Below are 19,561 nucleotides of genomic sequence, written 5' to 3' on the forward strand. Positions count from 1 at the left end.
TTCCAAATCTGTATTAATTTCTTTGTTCTGCTGAACACAAAAGAAGATATTTTGAAGATTGTAGCAAAAAACAGTTCTGGGTCACCATTGACTGCCATTGTATTTTTTTTACTATGGTCAAATGTGGCAAAGAACTGTTTGGTTACAAGCATTCTTCCAAATATCTTTCTTTGTATTCATCAGAACAAATAAATGTAGGTTTAGAACAACTAGAGTGAGTAAAAGATGACAGATTGTTTTTTGGTGAACTGTCCCTTTAAAGCAAATGCAACTGATGTCATATAAAACTTATTTTGTTGGCAGGAGAATCATTTTTTAAATGAGTGGTGTACTGGTATCATGCTAAAGATGTTCTTCCTCTTGAATCCAGTTTATTTACAGTTTGTTGTGGTCTTTAGTGGTCAAACCAACAATACATGTCCTTTACCCAGTCCTTAACCTTACAGGTTCAGCTGAGAAGTGGTTGTGTAATCACCGCCGTATCACGTTTTCAATTGAAAACTATTGAAATCCTGTATGTTTTTTTTTTGACGGGGGCCTTTAGACAGTCACCATAACCTTTCTCTTCCACCTGCACTACCTACCCCTTGTATTCTTGGTTATGCAGTCTTGTTTACATCCAATACCTCCAGTTACTTCTTGATGAGCTTCTCTACAGGATTACTAAACAAGATTAAAGAGAGAAAAAAATCCCTTTCCATCTGTTTACCTGCATTAACAGGAGCGGCAGCGTTACCTGTGCGTGACTTTGAGGATCTTGCTGCATAGCCCTTAATCCATAACAATACTATACCTTGGATACACACATGTACTGTGGATACCATGTAACATGCACAGGCGTGTGAAGGTCTGGGGTCCCAAGTGAAGTAGCGGCTATCGCTTGACAGCTCGATTTTCAAGCCACGGGAGGTAACTGAACCTCGCTATGTTGCAGCTCATATGGACGTACAGCCTTTGTTGTTTGGGCTGCGTTTTTGCAACAGCCAAACTGGATATTGCTGCAGGTAAGGGTCTTTGTGCAAATATGTATTATCTGGAAAAGCCAGGGAAAGTGTGATGGTAATGTGTGTATTGCTGTTTCAGAGGAGGTTGACTGGAGTCGGTTTCCTACACTTAGAAATTCAGATAAGCGCTCGCAAAATGATGATATTTCACGGTTGTTGCAAATGCTTGTGGAGAAGCCTGGAGACCGAGCTTTCTTGCCAAGAAAGAAGCGTAATGTTCTTCTCTCCAGTGGAGTATGGCACTGCAGTCAAGAAACAGTACAGCAAGTCATCAGCAATCATCTCAAATACTACCAGCTCAGAGGTGAGAGCCTTTTACAAATTGTCGCATTTATGACATAGTTATAACATAGTTGTAACATATTTATAACAGGATAAAGCACCATGCTGTTTAATGTAAGTGCAAGATTTATTGTTCATGTATTTTTTTTCAAAATTGGGGATGCGTAGGGTGTGTTTTGATTGAGAGCAAAAGTTTTGTAAATTGGTTGTGGATGAGATCATCTTTTAAAGCTAAAAAGGTCCTTAGCCCAGAGGCAAAGTGCCAGACATCTGAACACTTCAAGAAATAGACGAAAGAGCTGTCTCTGATTACGGTTTGGAAAGGCATGACGTCAATACTTTGTGCGAACATGATGTTCTTTGGTATGAATAAACACGTTCTTAACCAGCTTCAGTTAACTATTTTAATGCAAGGGTAAAAGACTTAAGATAATGTTTTTGACATTTATGTGCATTTCACAAATCATACGAAGACGCAGATGCTTTAAAATTAAGTGTTAAATGAAATGCAGCTGTAATGATTGAACCAATTTACTAATCAAATAATCAAGTCAAAACAAAACTGATGGCTGAACAAAGAGATTATTTTTTAGGTCTATGTGCATACATTTCATCTCTTCCTGTAGTTTGAGCATATACAGCACTTGCCACGCCAAGGTTGTAGGTTCCTATACAGGGAATGCACGTAATGACAAAATTTATACATCGAATGCATTATAAATGCACAAATGTAATGCTATAGAGACTAACATAATACACATTATGCAGTGGTTTCCCGGACAGGTATTAGCTTGAAACAGGACTAGGCTTTAGTTTAATTAGGATATTTAGGTAGTTTTTACATTTTTACATTCCTTACAAACAAACATTATTAGTGTGCATCTTGAGACAAAACAATGGCACAGATATATTTTAAGATCTTTCAGTGCAAGCAGTTTTCAGTTAAGACAGCTCTAAAATGTATTTTAATCTGAGACTAGTCTAAACCCTGTCCGGGAAACCACCCCTATATACAGTAATTTAATCAACAACATAATCTGAAAAGCGTTTGCATCCATCCCTTTTGTGAACTGCTTTTGTTGTCAACATCCCTTAGCAGAGATAATCTGAATTTGGGAGAATTCGATTAGAATCAAAGCAATCTCAGGCTGTGGAATTTAATTTGTTATATTTCTTAAGAGACAAGAATAAGAATAGCAGGAGGGACATTTTTAGTGTCTGCAACACATTGTCTTGTATAAATCAATGAGGTTTTGGATAAACAACCAGACCTGTTGTTGTCTATTTTAATGAACTGAAATGAGAAAAGGTTGACTTTATTACATCATTTATTTCCAGCAGGGAAGATACATATTCCTGCAAATTGTTTGTAATAGTGAAAGTATCATGCCAAACTGTGGATGACATAATTATTACTTTTAGCTAATTGGAATAGACGGCAACGCTTTAGATTACGGCCCGCAATGTACCGCATAATTCAACAGAATTTACAGAGTAACTAATTGTAACAATAATGTACCTCTACAGTACATACCTGTAGGTAACGGGGAACACTATGCAAAGTTTGGGGAACAAAGTAAATTCTAAAAAATATGTATACTGTAAGTATTTTAAAACTAAGGGGTAACTATTTTAATATAACGTGGTATGCTTGACCTGCAGTATGCTATACAACAATCTTAGCGTGAACATACACTACATTTTTGTAATCACAATGTACTCATAAATAAGATACTGTGGATATTAACTAAGTACGGGGTTCTTATTTTAGTATTATAGCAAACATGAAATAAGGGGAACACAAGCAAAACAGCACGAATGAAGCACGCAGACTGTCAACTGTAAATTTGACAGAGTTTTGACTAATTTTTATTTGAATGATTTTAGGATTGTTGGTCACAAATAATAAATTTTTATTAAGAGTTATTACGAGTTAGTTTGATGAGTTTACATGTGTAAAATGCGCAAAATCAATGTTGATCTTCTGAGACTATAATCAAGTATTTAAAGAGCAGTTTGATTTGGATGTTTATATGGCATGCAGTTCCCTCATATTTTTAAAATTTTCCTCACTCTTACCCCTTTATTCCCCAAACTTGACATATTGTCCCCCTTTACCTACATATATGTACTGTAGAGGTACATTATTGTTACACTGTAAAACCTGTTTAATTGTGCGGTACATTGCGAGCCGTAATCTAAAGCGTTACCGAATAGACTGTTTATCTCTGAGACAACAAACCAACACCAAAATCCAAAGCAGCATACTAACATGACCCATAATAACCCTGTGCTCCTGAAAGGTTTCAAGACCAAAAAATAAAAATTCGCCAAGTGTGAACAGTTTTCCAGAGTGGACAGCTGAGTAACAACAGCATTTGGCTCACATTCATCCAATCCACTCACATCACATCACACAGAGACATCTCGGTTAGTGGGGATAGACAATCTTTCACAGCTCACGTGTGATTTCTCCCTCAACAAATTAGAAGGCAGCCTATGCAGTTAAATGTCAGTTAACATAATGGATTGAAGCCAATGAGGTCAAAGCTATTATATCCGCATGGCTGAGATAAAGGGTGTGAGCACATGCAAGCTGTCATTCGTGTCTATGTGTGTCACTGAGATGCTGCGTGCTAATACCAGCTCAGAATTAAACAGTGGTGGACAGTAACGAAGTAAATTTACCTGAGTACTGTACTTAAGTACACTTTTTGAGTATCTGTACTTTACTTGAGTATTATTTTTTCTGATTACTTGTACTTTAACTTGACTACATTTGAAAGACAAATATCATACTTTTTACTCCACTACATTTATAAAAAGGTCCAAAAGTAGAAAATGGTTTCTATGCAGCGGGGTTTCCTGTGTGCGCAATTTATCTGGCTTGCGATCTGCCAGGACCTTTTACTGTTGCCAAGTATTTCAGTTTTTCTAAGTTTGCGGTTTTCCGGCAAGCTTTGAATGGCCATTAGGCAGATTTTCTTAACGCAAGTCTGGCAACTCTAGGATCTTCTCCGCTAAACTAATGTAAACGTAGGCGCTGCTACACCATTGATAGCGCTCTAAAAAGGCAAATAGAACATTAAAAGAGGAAAAAGGCAGATGTTAAAGTGTGGTGTAATCATCTGTGGGTTACGATCAATGAAAGATCGTAGAAACATTGTCATGAAAATGATCGGCATAACGGCTAAACGGTAAATAAGCATCACATACACCTTGAGCTACGCGTGCGTGTTAACTTCTGATCTGCTGCTATATCATTTAAAGTGATTTGGAAAATGAATGATGTTTTTACTGAAGTAACTATAGTTGAAGTATTCCTGTTGAAATAAAAACAATAGAACCCTGCCCAAAATACAACATAACATGTAATGGATTTAATGGTTATAATGGGAATTGTACTATGGATACTTGTTGTCTACTTGAATGTGATGGATTCTATTGCTGGGATGGTAAATCCTATTGGAATAAAACCCAAAACACTCCAAAGAGGAATTTAATTTAAAAATCTCATTCTAATTCAAACATTCCTTGTTTTTTTTCAGCAGGGATGGTATTTGCAGTAAAACCACAGTATCAACATATTTACCATTTTCTAAATATAGGAACCATACTCCAATTAATAATCCTTAGTAAAACCACAGCAACTAAACATACCATAGTTTCATTATACTAGCTATAGTTTATGTTTGTAGGTAAATGATGGTAATACAAATGGTAATAAAAACAAAAACATGGCTTCTACACTTTACTATTTACAAGAACCTTACTACTTACTGGTAAATTGCTGCTAAAACTGGTAAAGTGAATATACAAAATAAAAGAACACTGCTCATAAATACATATAGGCCTAGGGGGCTAATGAGGATAATTAGGCTAAATGATCATACAGAATTATATCTAAACTAAACATGTATGTGCTAAACATATAAAGTTCTTAAAGGAGTTGCTCACTGCAAAATTTTCCCCCATTGACTTTCCATAGTAGGAATACAAATTATGTAAATTATGGAATTATGGAAAGTCAATGGGGTAAACTACTCCTTTAATACAACTGATACTGTGAGCTACTCGGTGTATTCAGTAGGTTGCTTCAGAGGCATAAGGTATATGACAATAAAACAATGCACAACTGACAAAGGAAATTTACTTTTAATACTTGAGTACTTTTTAAAGCACATACTTCTGTACTTTTACTCAAGTAAGAATCTGTCTTTACAACTTTTACTTGTAGTGGAGTAATATTTGTAATAATAGTACTTTCACTCAAGTAAGGAAGTTGTGTACTTCGTCCACCTCTGGAATTAAACCGTAATGTCAAGTTATTAAATCTAATTTCAATGTTTGATATGCAAACACCACTTAACATTATTTCCTATTTGCAAAGAATAATTCTATTTTTTTTTGGCTGCATACTTTTTTTTTGTCTTTTAAGATGTTGCCTCCATAATACTGAAGTGTTATAGTACTATTGTATTTCGTTTGTTGTGTATCTTTTTTCTTGGGATTGTGGTTTCCACAATTTTGCAATTTGGTTTTGTAATTGGTAATGAATACAATATTTTTTATAAATGTCAGTGTGTCAGGAAACGGTGTGGGAAGCCTTTAAAATCTTCTGGGACCGCATCCCTAACCAGACAGAGTACCAGAGCTGGTTAAGTCAATGCCAGGCCGGAAAAGTCACCATACATGACGTTGGCTCCTCTTTCAGCAAATCAGAAGAACACCTACAACTTGTCCTCAAAGTTTGTAGCACAAGACCTTTTATTGTTAACATTTGTGATAATTACGTTACCTGATAATTTGGTTTGAATACATTAATATGAACATAATACATGTCTGATTGACTGTGATTCATATCTCTGATTTATTTGCCTTTCTCTGCAGAGACTTTCTCAGACGAAAAGGTACAACAAACACTTGAACACCGAACCCTTTATTTCACATACACCCACTTTCCTCAGTCTATTCCTCGTATATTCTCTACATTGGATGATCTGTCGTAACTCTTTCCATTTGTCTGCTTCTCTTTTCTTCTCAGTGAAACACCTTCAACGTCATTATGCAGCCCTGAGGATTCTTCCCAAAACCAAAATAATCCACCAGCAGGTCATCATTGCGTGTTTGCGTCTTCTATTAACTGCATGAAACCCTGCCAAAATCTTTGTAGCATTAGAAGTACAGTAGAAATGAACATTTGAAAAATGTTAAATGAAAATGAGATTTATTTTCTTAGTTTATGAAAGCTAGACAAAACAAGACATTCAGCTGATGAACAAAATAACACTGACAGGCAAACAATCAAATTCCATTCATATTTAAAGACATTTAAAATGTTAAAACATACATCAAAAATAACAAACAAACACATCATATACAGTAATTCATTGTGGATGATAAAAAAAATATAGTTCTCTAGTTTCTAGTAATGGTTCCTGGTATGAGTAAAATAGTTTTCTTTTATAATGTGCCAGGTGATGGGTTTCCAACAGAGGCCACTGCCGTGGTGACTGCACCTGTTTCAGATGAGGTCGTCTCTCAGAGTGTGATGGAAGTTACAGTAAAAACATCATCTGTTGTCATGACGACTGAACCGGAAACTGAGGTTGGTGTTTTCAGCCTGAAACAAACAGTTCAAAGTCCAGTGTATGAAATTTAGGGACATCTAGCGGTGAGGTTGTGAACTGCAACCAATTGCTCACTCCACCCCTCCCTTTTGAAGCACTATGGTGGCTGACACAGCACTAAGATGTCATCACAGTTTCGCTTCTTTGCCAAAGGCGATAACGTATTTGCGAAATGAGCTCTGTAGAGCAGTTTGTCCGTTTAGGGCTACTGTAGAAACTACACCCACGGTGTATGTACTGTAGATTGAAATAGTTCATTCTAAGATAATACAAACATCACGCTGACGCTTCTTTATGTAAGGTCTTTATACACCTTTGAAGACATAGTTATGTGTATTACGTAAATTACGCATTTATGTCACTAGATCCTCCTAAAAGTTACACACAGCATTTTTTATGAAGATCATGAGTGGGTAGGTGTGGGGGGTATGCATCTTGACAGATAGAAAAAAATAATTAATAAAAAGTGACAATTTGCAGGCTTTGTGTAAAGGAATATTTAACCTCTAAATAAAATATAATTGTTTAATAAAAACACTTACCTAAAGTCCAAATGGATACATTTAATCACAAAAAGGGCCCACAGAACACTGACCAACATGTATTTTGTTTTCTCCATTTGCTAGATTACTAATGAGGTTGAAAAGCCTGCTGCTTTGCCTGCACGTCCTCTGATCGAACAGAAGCTGAAGTTATTACTGATGGGAGAGCCGTGGAGTGAACATCTGTCTGACCCCACCAGTAGTGAGCGCCGCAGTCTCACCCAACAGTTCACAGAAAAGGTAAAAATCACATATGCTTTTCCTACTGTACTTTTAGGCTACATTATTTAATGTGCATATACAGTTTGTACAGTATACTGTATGTATTTATATGTTTACAGATTTCTACTGCTTTGAAAAAACTTACTGAATTCAAGAGTGTATCAGTACTGGATGTCAGGTATGTTTGTGCGTGTTACATTTTAAAGTGGTTTTAGTGTAGTTTTACTACACAGTGGCCTAATAATAGGACATGTAAAAGGCATTTAATCTTTCTTCTGTGTAGGCCACAGTTGGATCCCTCAAGGTAAGTTACTCACTGAGTGAGATAATGTGTGAGTTAGTATATTATTAGTATTAGTATATTCATTCATGAAGTAGGATCAGGTATGAAAGTGTTTTTTTCCCTCTCCAGTGGTGAAAAAGCATTGCTGGTGGAATATATTGTGTTCCTTCAGACCAGCAGTGGAGAGATCAGCAGTGAGACACTTGATTTAATTAATCTCCAGTCAAACATGGAAGAGGGCACCTACAGAGACTCCCTGGGACCCACCATCACTGAAGACTTGAATAGTAAAGTACTGCTCAACATGTACTGGGGAATTCCAACGTTATGGTTGTGACTTTTTTAGGCAAAACTTGAAATATGAACTCTCAGAAAATGAATTTATGATCAATATATTGAACCATCTGTTTATATTAGACATGATAAAAGATCAGTCTATAGACATGTTCTTTGTTATACAACATGCATTATGGGTGTGATTAAAAAGGACACCAATTTTGAGAGACAACATGCTTTGTACAATTTCTGTAAATTAAAATGCACAAAACAAAAGCAATAATACCAAGAAATAGAACATACAGTAAAACTAGAGATGCACCGATACCAATAGACGATTATTGAGAGTGACAACTTCCGATATGATTCTGAAGATTCAATTATCTTTCTTAACTTTCCGAATGTTAATAATTCATATAATTACTATTAATATTAAACATCAAGCTGGTGATATTTCTTAATATTTTATCTTTTGAACCTCTTTTGATTGACCGGATATATATTGGCTCTGATCATCGGCTGTTTTTAAAATATATCGGCTGATAGCAGTTAGTGTAAAAAATTGCTTTTATCGACTGATAGCAATTACTGGCTGATAAATTGAAGCATCTCTAAGTAAACCAGTTAACTTATAAATATATATGGACAATTCTGAAAGCAGAACTTACCTCACTTGGAAAATCATGCTTTCAAAAATAAAATAAAATAAAATACTTTTGAAACAAATTCTTAAAGAGTATTTAAATCACTTAATAAAAACCTTTGGTAAAAAGTTTATAGTTTAATATTGACATTTGCATGTAATTGCCCTACTATGGCACATCTCGGTCTGTTACAATCTAATGTATTCCTATTTTCAGTGGAAGCCTCTCCAGGGGAAACTCATGAAGCAACAGAATCTCCAGACTCTGACCTCACGGTGAATTCATATTTCTGTCAACATGACAATGAAATTTGCATTATATCTAGAATCAACTAATTTCTTTAATTTATTATGTAGGATGAAATTCAAAGTGTAGAAAACACACCAGCTCTGCCTGGTGAGGAGCACAAGGAGGTCTTCACCATTGGTCCAACGACAGGATTACAACAGGAGGTTTTGCGAGAACATGATGTTATAAAACTAGATGAGAACACACCGTCCCTCACTGATGATCCAAACAGCAATTTCTCGGAGGGTAAGAACAAGCATTGTTGATATCATGTGTACAATGATATAGTCTGACATGGTGGTGATAGTCAAAAAAAAAAAAAGATGATTGTTTGTTTCTTATTTCAGATATTGAAGACAAGGGCTTGGTTTCCTGGTCTACCCCCAGTACGACTCTTGCTGTTTATGATGAAACTGTTGGTCAAGACAGTGAAATCGCAACTGATGACTTTGATCCTGCCTCTGGATCTGGTGCCGCAATGGACCCGGCTGAAGAGACAGAAGCTGATGTAGAGGTTTTGACTGATGAAGACACACCCCTTTTAGAGGACTATGAATTCTCCACCATTACCACAGTTACAGAGGTAATCGAGGACCACGTTTCACCTGTGGAAATAGATGGAATGATTACTGTTGAAGATACTGATACACCAAGAATGCCAGCTATAGAAGAGACAAAAACTACATCCGTACCTGAGGTAGATCACATAAAACCAAATGAAGATGAAAGGCCAGAGGAGGACAAGAAAGAAATTGCTCCCACAGAAACACAAACGGATGAAAAATCTGAAGTTGTAGTGATTACAGAAAACGAATCAGGGGAAGTTGAAGAGAATGGGGAAGTTGTTGATAGTACCACAATGGCAAAGGAAGGAATTGGTTTTGTACTAAAACCTACTCAATCTTTAGTGGAAGATCTAACAGAGGATGACATCCTTTTGGTCACTTTACCAACAAGCCCAGTCCAACAAACATCTCTTTCACCAGAGAAAGAATCACCCTTCACTCTCATCACCACGACGACCCCAGTGAATGTTGAATTAACTTCTACCATTAATTCAGAAACCATGAGTACATCCTTAGATTATAATGTGATCTTTTATGGGGTGGAAGATGGTAGTGGCGTCCCCGGTATCATCAAAGGTGATGATGTTTCCAGCATTGCCATGCCAACGAACCCTGGGCGAGCTTTGATGGTGTTCTTCAGTCTTCGTGTAACTAACATGATGTTCTCAGAAGATCTGTTCAATAAGAGCTCTCCAGACTACAAAGCCTTGGAACAACGTTTTCTCGAACTGGTAATGTGTCTTCCACCATCCCTCTTCCTCAGTTCATTTAAAGGGAGAGTTATTCACCCAAAAATAGAAACTCATATTATTTAAAACCTGGATGGGGCGATATACATTTCGCGTCTATCGCGCGCGCAAGTTCGTTATTTTAAATGTAGAGATGCGCAAATAGGGATTCCATCGAGATGAATAGTTCAACTTTTCAGAGTGCCGCGCGCGCACCGCGGGTCATTTGACTAGAGAAAGAAGCGCGGCTCGCGTTTTCCGCGCAGTTTTAGACGAGAAATGTGTATCGCCCCTAAGACTTTCTTTCTTTTGCAGAATACAAAAGAAGATATGTTTAAGAATGTTGGTAACAGAAAACCGATGGTCCCCATTGACTTGCATTGATGAAGTGAATGGGGACCAGTGGTTTTTGGTTACCGACATTATTCAAAATATCTTCTTTTGGGTTATGCAGAAGAAAGTCATGCAGGTTTGAATTGACAAGAGAGTGAGTAAATGATGAATGATTTTTATTGTATAAAGTTATTATTGTAAGTTCGTGTATATTCCTCAGCTGGTGCCATATCTCCAATCAAACCTTAGTAACTTTGAGAACCTGGAGATCCTGAACTTCAGGAATGGAAGCATCGTGGTGAACAGCCGGATGAAGTTTGCGAAACCTGTTCCTCGTGGAGTCACCACTGCTGTTTATCTCATTCTGGAGGACTTCTGCAACACAGCGTACCAGACCATGAACCTCGCCATTGACAAATATTCCCTGGATGTGGAATCAGGTAAGTCCTTAGTCTTAGAAAGTCAATGGACTTTTAAACATTTATGAAAGGAACAGTTTACAAAAAAAATTCTGTCATCATTTACTCACCTTCAAGTTGTTTCAAACCTGTATAAATTTCGTTCCTCTGCTGAACACAAAGATCGAAATCTTTGTAACCAAACATTTCTGGGGCACTATTGACTACCATAGTAAGAAAAGCAAACTACTATGTTAGTCAATAGTGCCCCAGAACTGTTTGGTTTTCCACATTATTCAAAATATCTTCTTTTGCGTTCAACAGAACAAAAACATTTAGACAGGTTTGAAACAAATTGAGGGTGAGTAAATGATGACAGATGTTTTTGGTAACCTGTCCCTTTAAGTCAACACACATCAAAGCAGCAATATATTTGCCTTTATGTGTTTAATATACAGTATGTAATGCGTATTGACGTTTGGTTCAGGTGATCAGGCAGACCCATGCAAGTACCAGGCATGTAATGAGTTTGCAGAATGTACTGTGAACCGCTGGTCGAGTGAAGCAGAATGCGTGTGTAATGCTGGGTACTTCAGTGTCGATGGACTTCCCTGCCAGAGCATCTGTGAGCTTCAGCCTGACTTCTGCTTGAATGATGGGAAATGTGACATCATTCCAGACCAAGGAGCTATCTGCAGGTTGTATACATGTTTTATTAGATCATGTAATCATGTTTTCTGGACACAAACCATGACAAGTTTTTATGCATGTGTGCTCTGTAGATGTCGTGTGGGGGAGAACTGGTGGTACAGAGGGGAGCATTGTGAAGAATATGTATCTGAGCCACTCTTAGTTGGCATTGCCATCGCGTCTGTTGCTGGGTTTCTGCTGGTGGCATCAGGAATAATCTTCTTCTTAGCAAGAACCCTGAGAGATCAGTATGACAAAGATGAGCTGGAGGACCCAGTGCGGTAAGACAGAGAATATGGCACAGTCAAAACGGTGCACTTAAAGTATGGACTTTGCTACACTTGCAGTGTATTTGGTAAAAGCACAAAAGGTCAATGGCAGTTGTAACCTAGTTTGTGTGTGTGTGTGTGTGTGTGTGTGTGTGCGTGTGCGTGCGTGCGTGTGTGCGTGCATGTGCATGTGTGCGCGCGTGTGTGTGTGTGTGCGTGTGTGTGTGTGTGTGTGTGTGTGTGTGTGTGTGTGTGTGTGTGTGTAGAAGAGAGGATAGTTTTCCGTTTTTAGACAGGGCCACTAAGTACAACCCTATGTTCGAGAGTGATCTGACGACAGGCTACAGTCATTACTACCGGCGGTACCCTGACCCTCCGATACACAGCAGTGGCAGTGCTGAGGCCTCCACTGACTTCAGCATTGAAGAAATTCGCCACATTTATGAGAACAGTGAGCTCACCAAGGAGGTACGAGTACAAAACGACAGATATTTGTTAACAGTTCATACAATCTCATTTGGATGTTTAAGTAGGATTTGCTTTTGTGCTCATGAAGGTGAAGTTTAGGGGTGGAGATTTAGAATTGCTTTTTCTACTAATTATATGGTTTTGTATTCATATCGTACTTATTTGTAATAATGAACCGCAGTGTAAAAGTCCCCTTTTCCCCTGGACGTTCCCATAACGTGGGTTTAGTATACAGGAATACACACAGTTACTCATACAATACTTGTGACAGTGTATATATGTTTTGTAAGCAAATAATATATCTTAATATAAAAAAATACTTTTTAGTGGACTCAAATGAAAGCTAAGCACTGTAGAAAATACAAGACTTTGACATACAGCTTTGCAGTTTAAAACTTTATTTTTATAGTTTTTCTGGCAATCAGTTTTTTCTGTAAAAACCACTGAATTTCACTGTTATCCTCACAGACATATTTGACAGTATATTTGTTTTTCTCTCATTTTCTTCCAATTCTACAGGAGATTCAAGATCGCATCCGTATCCTTGAACTCTACGCGAGAGATCGTCAGTTTGCAGACTTCATGCGGCAACATCAAACGTGAGTGTCACTTCTGCATTAGCTTTACCTGTTTTGTCACCTCATGTTATCTTGCTTTTGTTTGATCAGAGCGATTGAAAATCAGAGAGAAAGTTCCTCTTCATCGACAACACACGTCCAACTGAATGCAACAAGCTGAAGGTGATAAATCAATATTATGGAAACTGCATGTTATAGTGTGACATGTTTTGTGTTTTTAGTGTTGCAATGAGAGTAAACTTAAAAAAATCTTGAAGATTTTTATGACAGAAGAGCACATTTTAATGTTTTATTATGATCACTTATTTTAAAAATGTTTATGCTTGTTGAGCTTTAATTTATCTAAATATCATGTGCTTGACGTGTGATGAGCTTTTGTTTACCTCTTTCAGAAACTTGCCTTGTCTTCGAGTAATGGCACCTCACTGTTTTCTAAACACTTTCTGTCACCAGCCTCTCTTCTTTTCTAAGATTCTTTCTTGCTTTCACAAATTAAAATGGTTATCTTAACTTTATAGGTGTTAGATAAAAAGAGCTATATTCCTTTTATTTTTTCTTATATTTTATTTGTATTACATATAACGTTTTCCTGTCATAGATCAAGATTGTGGTCATAGACAGTATCTTTCTCTTTGGTTGAAGTTATTAGTGCCTTCTAATCTGTGTTCTGGGTGCTGTGGCCCATGAGCTCTCAGCCAACCATCATTTGGTGTTTGGAGAAAAAGGCCTGCACTGACACAAGGTCTGCCTGCTTTCTGGAAGTTACTTGAATAACTGTTACGGTTGTAGTTCTGTTAGTTTTACTGCTTTTAAAGTATCACTGTTTCTTACAATTAAACCTGCCCTTTAAGGGGGTCTTGCAAAAGTTCCTATTTAGACAAGCTAGTTCATTCGGCAATTCCCCTGGCAGCTATTTTCTAGGCAGTGACAAAAATAATGTATAGTTAACACTTAGATCACAATTTTTAGCATAAATGAAAGCTATAGATTTAATGTCTGTGAGATTAAATCTCATTGTTTTTTGCAAGGTCCACGACTGATCACCATTAATGCAAACACTAATTGCTTTAAAAAGAATATCCTGTAAGTGATGGAGAGCCATGAGGGTTTGGAACGAGGTTGAATAAATGTTATGTATGTCACTTCATATATGATTGTGTAAAATTAAAACCAAATAAAACCTTTTGATACTGAACACTTACAGTATAGTTCAACTTTTTTTTCAGTTGCACAGAGTAAATGTGTTTGTTTGCATTTTGGAAGTGATGTCTGTGATGTCAGGCTTTCTTACTATGCGTTGGGCTGGCTGGGTTTCCATGTATCGGAGCTAAATTAGGATTACAGAGAGCTCAATTCACTTAGTCAAAGAAGAGATTACATCTGAGATTATAAGGCACAACACACTTAACCGTAAATTCTTCTAAGGCTACTGTTCCCATCCTGTGTAAGTCACTTTAGAGTAATGTGTCAGCTAAAGTATGTCATTTCAGCATCACCAAAAAAAGCTCAGTTGGCAGAAGTTAAATAAATGTAATTGTCTGGTAAAACGTTATAGCCTTCTATTTTCTGTATGATTTACATTTATGGTGCTTTTTCGGAGCTCAACAACACCTGCTTACAATATTCAGTGAATGAAAAAGAACAGAGGACATATTTTCTCCTTTCTCTACAATTTCCATTTTTGTGTGAACTGTTATTTTCATGACCAGACATGACATATTTCATTATATTAATTTTATGTGGAACAAATGGAAGCCATTTTACGCATTACATCATTATTCATGGTTAATTTGTTAGCGTTTCAGTCAGAAAGCGATAGATCCATGATCAATGTAAAAGTGTGTTTTCATTCTTTGAGTTCAGAACTTGTTACAGTAACACATCACTGTTTAACCTCCAGGGGGAGCGTGTGTTTTTAACACCGTGAAGAGTGTGCTCAAAGCATCACACTATGATTAAATGCTTGCTGTGAAATTCCCATGTTGATCTATTTTTTATCTTTATGCATGAGCTCATGGTGTGGTGGTGAAGTCACTGATTTAACGTTTCTCAAATATTCTGGTTCCTTAACCTCTAACTCTAGAGTGCAGACTATTATTTTTTTAAACAGTCTCAGTCTTGTGAGGTGGATCCACTTCGGTTTTTAGCTTTTTGTGGAATGTATAGGCCTACTTGTATTTAATATTAAAAAAGTTCGACTTTGATTTGCATGAATGTTACGTAACCAACAATTTAATGCATTGTGGTATTCCTTCTTGCATCTGCATTCTTTTCATTGCAGCCTAAACGGTGTATTTTCTTACTCACATCTGCTTAACTAAAGCCAAGGGTGAGATGCTTGGCTGGTCCACTACAGCTTCAATCTGGCTTTTACATCTGATAACTATTTGCTGACTGGTGTGAGAAATTCCACTCTGATCAATCATGCAGTAAAGAGAGAACAAACTGTAAAGAGAACAAAATTACTGTTTAACTCTTGTTTATTCAGTTATATCAGAAAACATGTAAATTATATTAGATATTATAACATACTGTATGGCCAAGTGCTGTAACTGAGGCAGACACAGAGAAAGACGACTTGGACTATTGGTCCGTATCTAGTGATAAATTTGATAAACGTTCTGCTCAAGGGCATGTTTGTATATTTCAGCCCTAATGACTGTGCTCTTGCACTTTTCTGGCATGCTTAATAATGAATTACTCTCCTGAGCAGAATTCATCAGCCGCCTCACACAAGCACATTGCCAACAGCTGCTTTTAGTCACTTTTCCTTCCTCTGAAGAAACATGCACACAAAAACCCTCGCAACATTTCACACCACTGATAACAGATGGAGCCACACGATAGATCTAAGGCCAGAAGGACCAAATCAATTTGGTTCCCTCTGTGTCCTGACTACTGACACACTCTCTCATATTAAGTGTATATGTTCTTCCTGACACAGTTTGTCAACACCTTTGTCTTCTTAGTTTGATCTGTATGTTTGGATTACTATTATTAGCACGCATGTGTGTTTATATTTGCGATTTGTGCCTCGAACAAACTTTTCAGCAGAAACACGTGCTCGGAGTTCATGGTTCAACGCGACTCCCCCTTGAACCAATCACAGCTGCAGAACAAAACACATGCTCAGCCATCACTCTAATCTCTTTCATGATGTCATGTGCTAATATCATACAGTACTGACCTGCTGACTCTCATTTTTAGTGCTTGACTGGATTTGAGTGACATGTACCAGACTTCCATAAATCCAACAAATATCTTGGACATTTATAAATTCTTGACCATCTTGACACTTTTGGCACGCTGTTTCTTACTGTGCCCAGGAAAAGTAACCATCTGTATAATTGATTAATAGAAAGCCTTGTCTCGCTTCCAGGGGTCCCGTTATTGAGTCTTCTCTGGCCAAAAAGGATTAATGCAATCAGGCAAGTCTTAATTTCTGATCTTTCCGCAGTCTGAAAGCTGCAGTCTTGCATGTCGGCCTAAGAGACTGGCACATAAAACAAAGACTGGGAGAAGATAGAAAACAGACAGAGAGATGAGGAGAGGTGATCCATGTTTCTTTGACATGAGATTGATTCTTAAACGTGGCTGCTGCCAACCGATTCAGCCCTGAAAACAGTCTGTGGAGATTTTGATGTATTCATGTCAGTCAGACCCAGACACCGTTTTTCAACAGGTGACAAGTACTTGGCTCCCTGTTATTGTGCACACTGGACAGATAGATCACAGCTAAGACTGTATGAATGCCATTTCAGAATAAATATTAAAACAAGTGTCATATGCAGGCAAATAATGCAGGAGAGCTTTTCCCAGGCTTAACCCACTTTGTTGCCAGCAAGGTCGTTTTTAGTACACGTGTAGTCACTTACCCTCAAGTCACTTGCCAGATTTAATGAAGTTGTGTAAAAAAGTGTGAACTTGTTAACACCTGCAAAACATTTCTGTGTTGATCTAACAAGGTCTACTGAGCATGGTATCTTCTGTGATTTTCCCTTGATAATTGCTTTATTTCTGCAAACAACACTTTTGTCCTACTTCATCTGCTTGTTGTTAATCTATTTGTTAGGCCTTTCGCTGTTGGTATGTGCGTCTGTTTTTAATTACATTTGTGTACAAAATACAGGAAGGTTTCATTGCAAATAGAGTCATTTTGCACAATGATTTAGAATTGTCAGAAATTGTAATATCATTACAATGCTTACTAAAAAAGCAGGCAGGCGTATCTTGTGCTGTGCACCATTAACCCATGAAGCACACATGCAATTTCTAATTCTTCTTTATTCACTGTGGTTGCAGCTTTTTGAATGCAACATATCATATGTAAAGCATTCTTTCCCACAATTTGAAAATGGATACTTAGTGTAATAAAAATACATTTGTGTTCTATTTGAGAAAATATACCCACAGTCTAGTCTAGTCTAGTCTAGTGTAGTTAGTCTAGTGTACATTAGCAGGGTAGCTAGTGTATATTAGCAGGGTTGCCAACTTTCACACACTTAAAAGTACGACACGCTCCCAGGCTCTATCACGCCGTAACAACAAGCCAACGTCGAGCAAATACAGGATAGCTAGCCATATTCACATGCAACTTTACGTGGGTTTAGAGGCCGTCAAGACAGCAGTCTATAATTTATCATTACAATGATACCAGGAAGTGAGATGCCTAGTGAGTTTTGAGGAGATATACAATAAAGTGTTATGCTTCCAGTTCATATTTATAATTTATAATCGTGGTGGCATTTTACGTATTGTTTCTTTCTTTAAATGTTTGTTTATATTTTTGTAGGTGTGTAAATACATAATGAAATTGTTGTTTGCAAGAGGCAGACTACATTAATAAAACATTCTAAAGGCCTCTAATTGTGTCACCTTATGAATTTGTTTTGTTGTAGCGTTTAAAAAACATAAAAGTCATTTGAATGTATTGGTAGTGTTTTATGAGGTGTACTTTCTGTGAATGTAAAGAAAGGGGTGTAATACTGTACATTCACCATGAGTTTAAAAAGAAAGATACAGTAATTGACTTATAAGTGGACTTAATTCTTTAAAAGGAGACTGTTTGCAAGAGCGACATCGTCACCCTCAGGTACATTTATGTAACCGAGATAATAAAATCGCTAAAGGTTTCTCTGTACAGTAACTATGCAGCAATGTTTTCATTTAGCACGTTAATTTCTCACAACCCGATAATCTGTAACGTGTCTTTATTGGATGTTATAAATCAAGTTGTTCATTCCTTTTTAAGAAAATTATCTAACATAAAATAATACCTGACAAGAAATATAAAGCACACAATGAACGAGCTAAGTAAAGTCAGAATTGCTACTGTACAGGAATAAAACTTTTAGCGATTTTCTTTATTATCTGAATTACATTCATTTACCTGAGAGTGAGGAGGACGCTTGAATCCAAACCATCGCATGATTTACCAACTTCAAATACCAATTACTAATATACTAACTAAATAAGAAAGTAGTTTTAAGTACAAACAATAAAGATAACAGCATGCAGATCGTTCTCTAAAATTCATTGCACTGTACTGTCTTCAGTATTGACTTCCTTGTCAGGGAGCTATCAATCAAAATCGCACTAGCCAATCAGCGTAAAGCGGCCATAAGTCCCGCCTACACGTGAAATTTGTGCCAGAAAGACGAACGAAAACTTGAGAAGCATAAACGAAAACTCGGAAAGCGCAAATGAAAAATCTAGCAGCGAATTAAAAACTATTATTTGCAAAAACGAAACTTAGAAATTTTTTGAAAATCATGTCACATTCTTGCAATTGAGTTTATTGTTTTCATTATCAAAGTGTTTTTCTTCTTTCTCATTGTATATTTTTGTTCATTTGTTTAAAGCTTGCGTTCATTTTTATTGGCACAAAAGTAATCCCATACGGTGAAACATCTCCAAAAGTAAGCAGTGGAAAAACCAAATAACCTCTGGTCACTGCCGACAAAAACACCAATAACTAAAATGTAGGCATTTACTGTAGCTAAGTAGAGATTTCTTGTAAATTATAAACAAAATTAGATAATACAATGTAATAGTATTTAATATAAATAACATAATCTTAATTTTGCCAAATGGTTGATCTGTAAAGTGTATTTGACAATACATTTGGCAAACAGTGTTTTTTGGTCTGTTGATTTGTTTAGGATTGTGGTATATGGTAGTAATAATTGTGTTGATGCTTTACTAGTTTAATTTGACACATACAAAGAAATTGGTGCTGGTGTTTGTTTCATGATTCCACCTCAACAAACTTCACATCAAATCAGCATTTTCTTTGTTTATCTACAGCACATTAAAACTGTTTATTTGAATGTGGTAACTTGCCTAATGAAAGACAGGGCT

General features: G+C 36.8%; 1 protein-coding gene across 4 annotated transcripts; it reads left to right on the top strand.

Annotated features, from left to right (window-relative positions):
- The first annotated feature begins 105 nt into the window (after window positions 1–105).
- impg2a (interphotoreceptor matrix proteoglycan 2a) lies at window positions 106–14,390 on the top strand. 4 transcript variants are annotated; one of them, XM_057337009.1, is made up of 20 exons: window positions 106–1,004; window positions 1,084–1,308; window positions 5,868–6,034; window positions 6,177–6,196; window positions 6,331–6,398; window positions 6,764–6,894; window positions 7,543–7,698; window positions 7,800–7,858; window positions 7,964–7,984; window positions 8,093–8,250; window positions 9,100–9,158; window positions 9,240–9,417; window positions 9,519–10,468; window positions 11,019–11,238; window positions 11,684–11,894; window positions 11,979–12,167; window positions 12,422–12,623; window positions 13,143–13,222; window positions 13,292–13,363; window positions 13,594–14,390. In XM_057337009.1, exons 1-19 carry the CDS (start codon window positions 926–928, stop codon window positions 13,359–13,361), a joined length of 3,243 nt encoding a protein of 1,080 aa, XP_057192992.1. In that variant the 5' UTR covers window positions 106–925; the 3' UTR covers window positions 13,362–13,363; window positions 13,594–14,390. The 4 variants fall into 4 exon arrangements, with proteins under 4 accessions (XP_057192992.1, XP_057192995.1, XP_057192996.1 ...); XM_057337012.1 differs by having other exon boundaries at window positions 12,425–12,623; XM_057337013.1 differs by having other exon boundaries at window positions 12,542–12,623.
- Window positions 14,391–19,561: the final 5,171 nt, after the last annotated feature.

This window comes from Triplophysa rosa, linkage group LG6 (genome assembly GCF_024868665.1).
Source record: "Triplophysa rosa linkage group LG6, Trosa_1v2, whole genome shotgun sequence".
NCBI lineage: Eukaryota > Metazoa > Chordata > Actinopteri > Cypriniformes > Nemacheilidae > Triplophysa > Triplophysa rosa.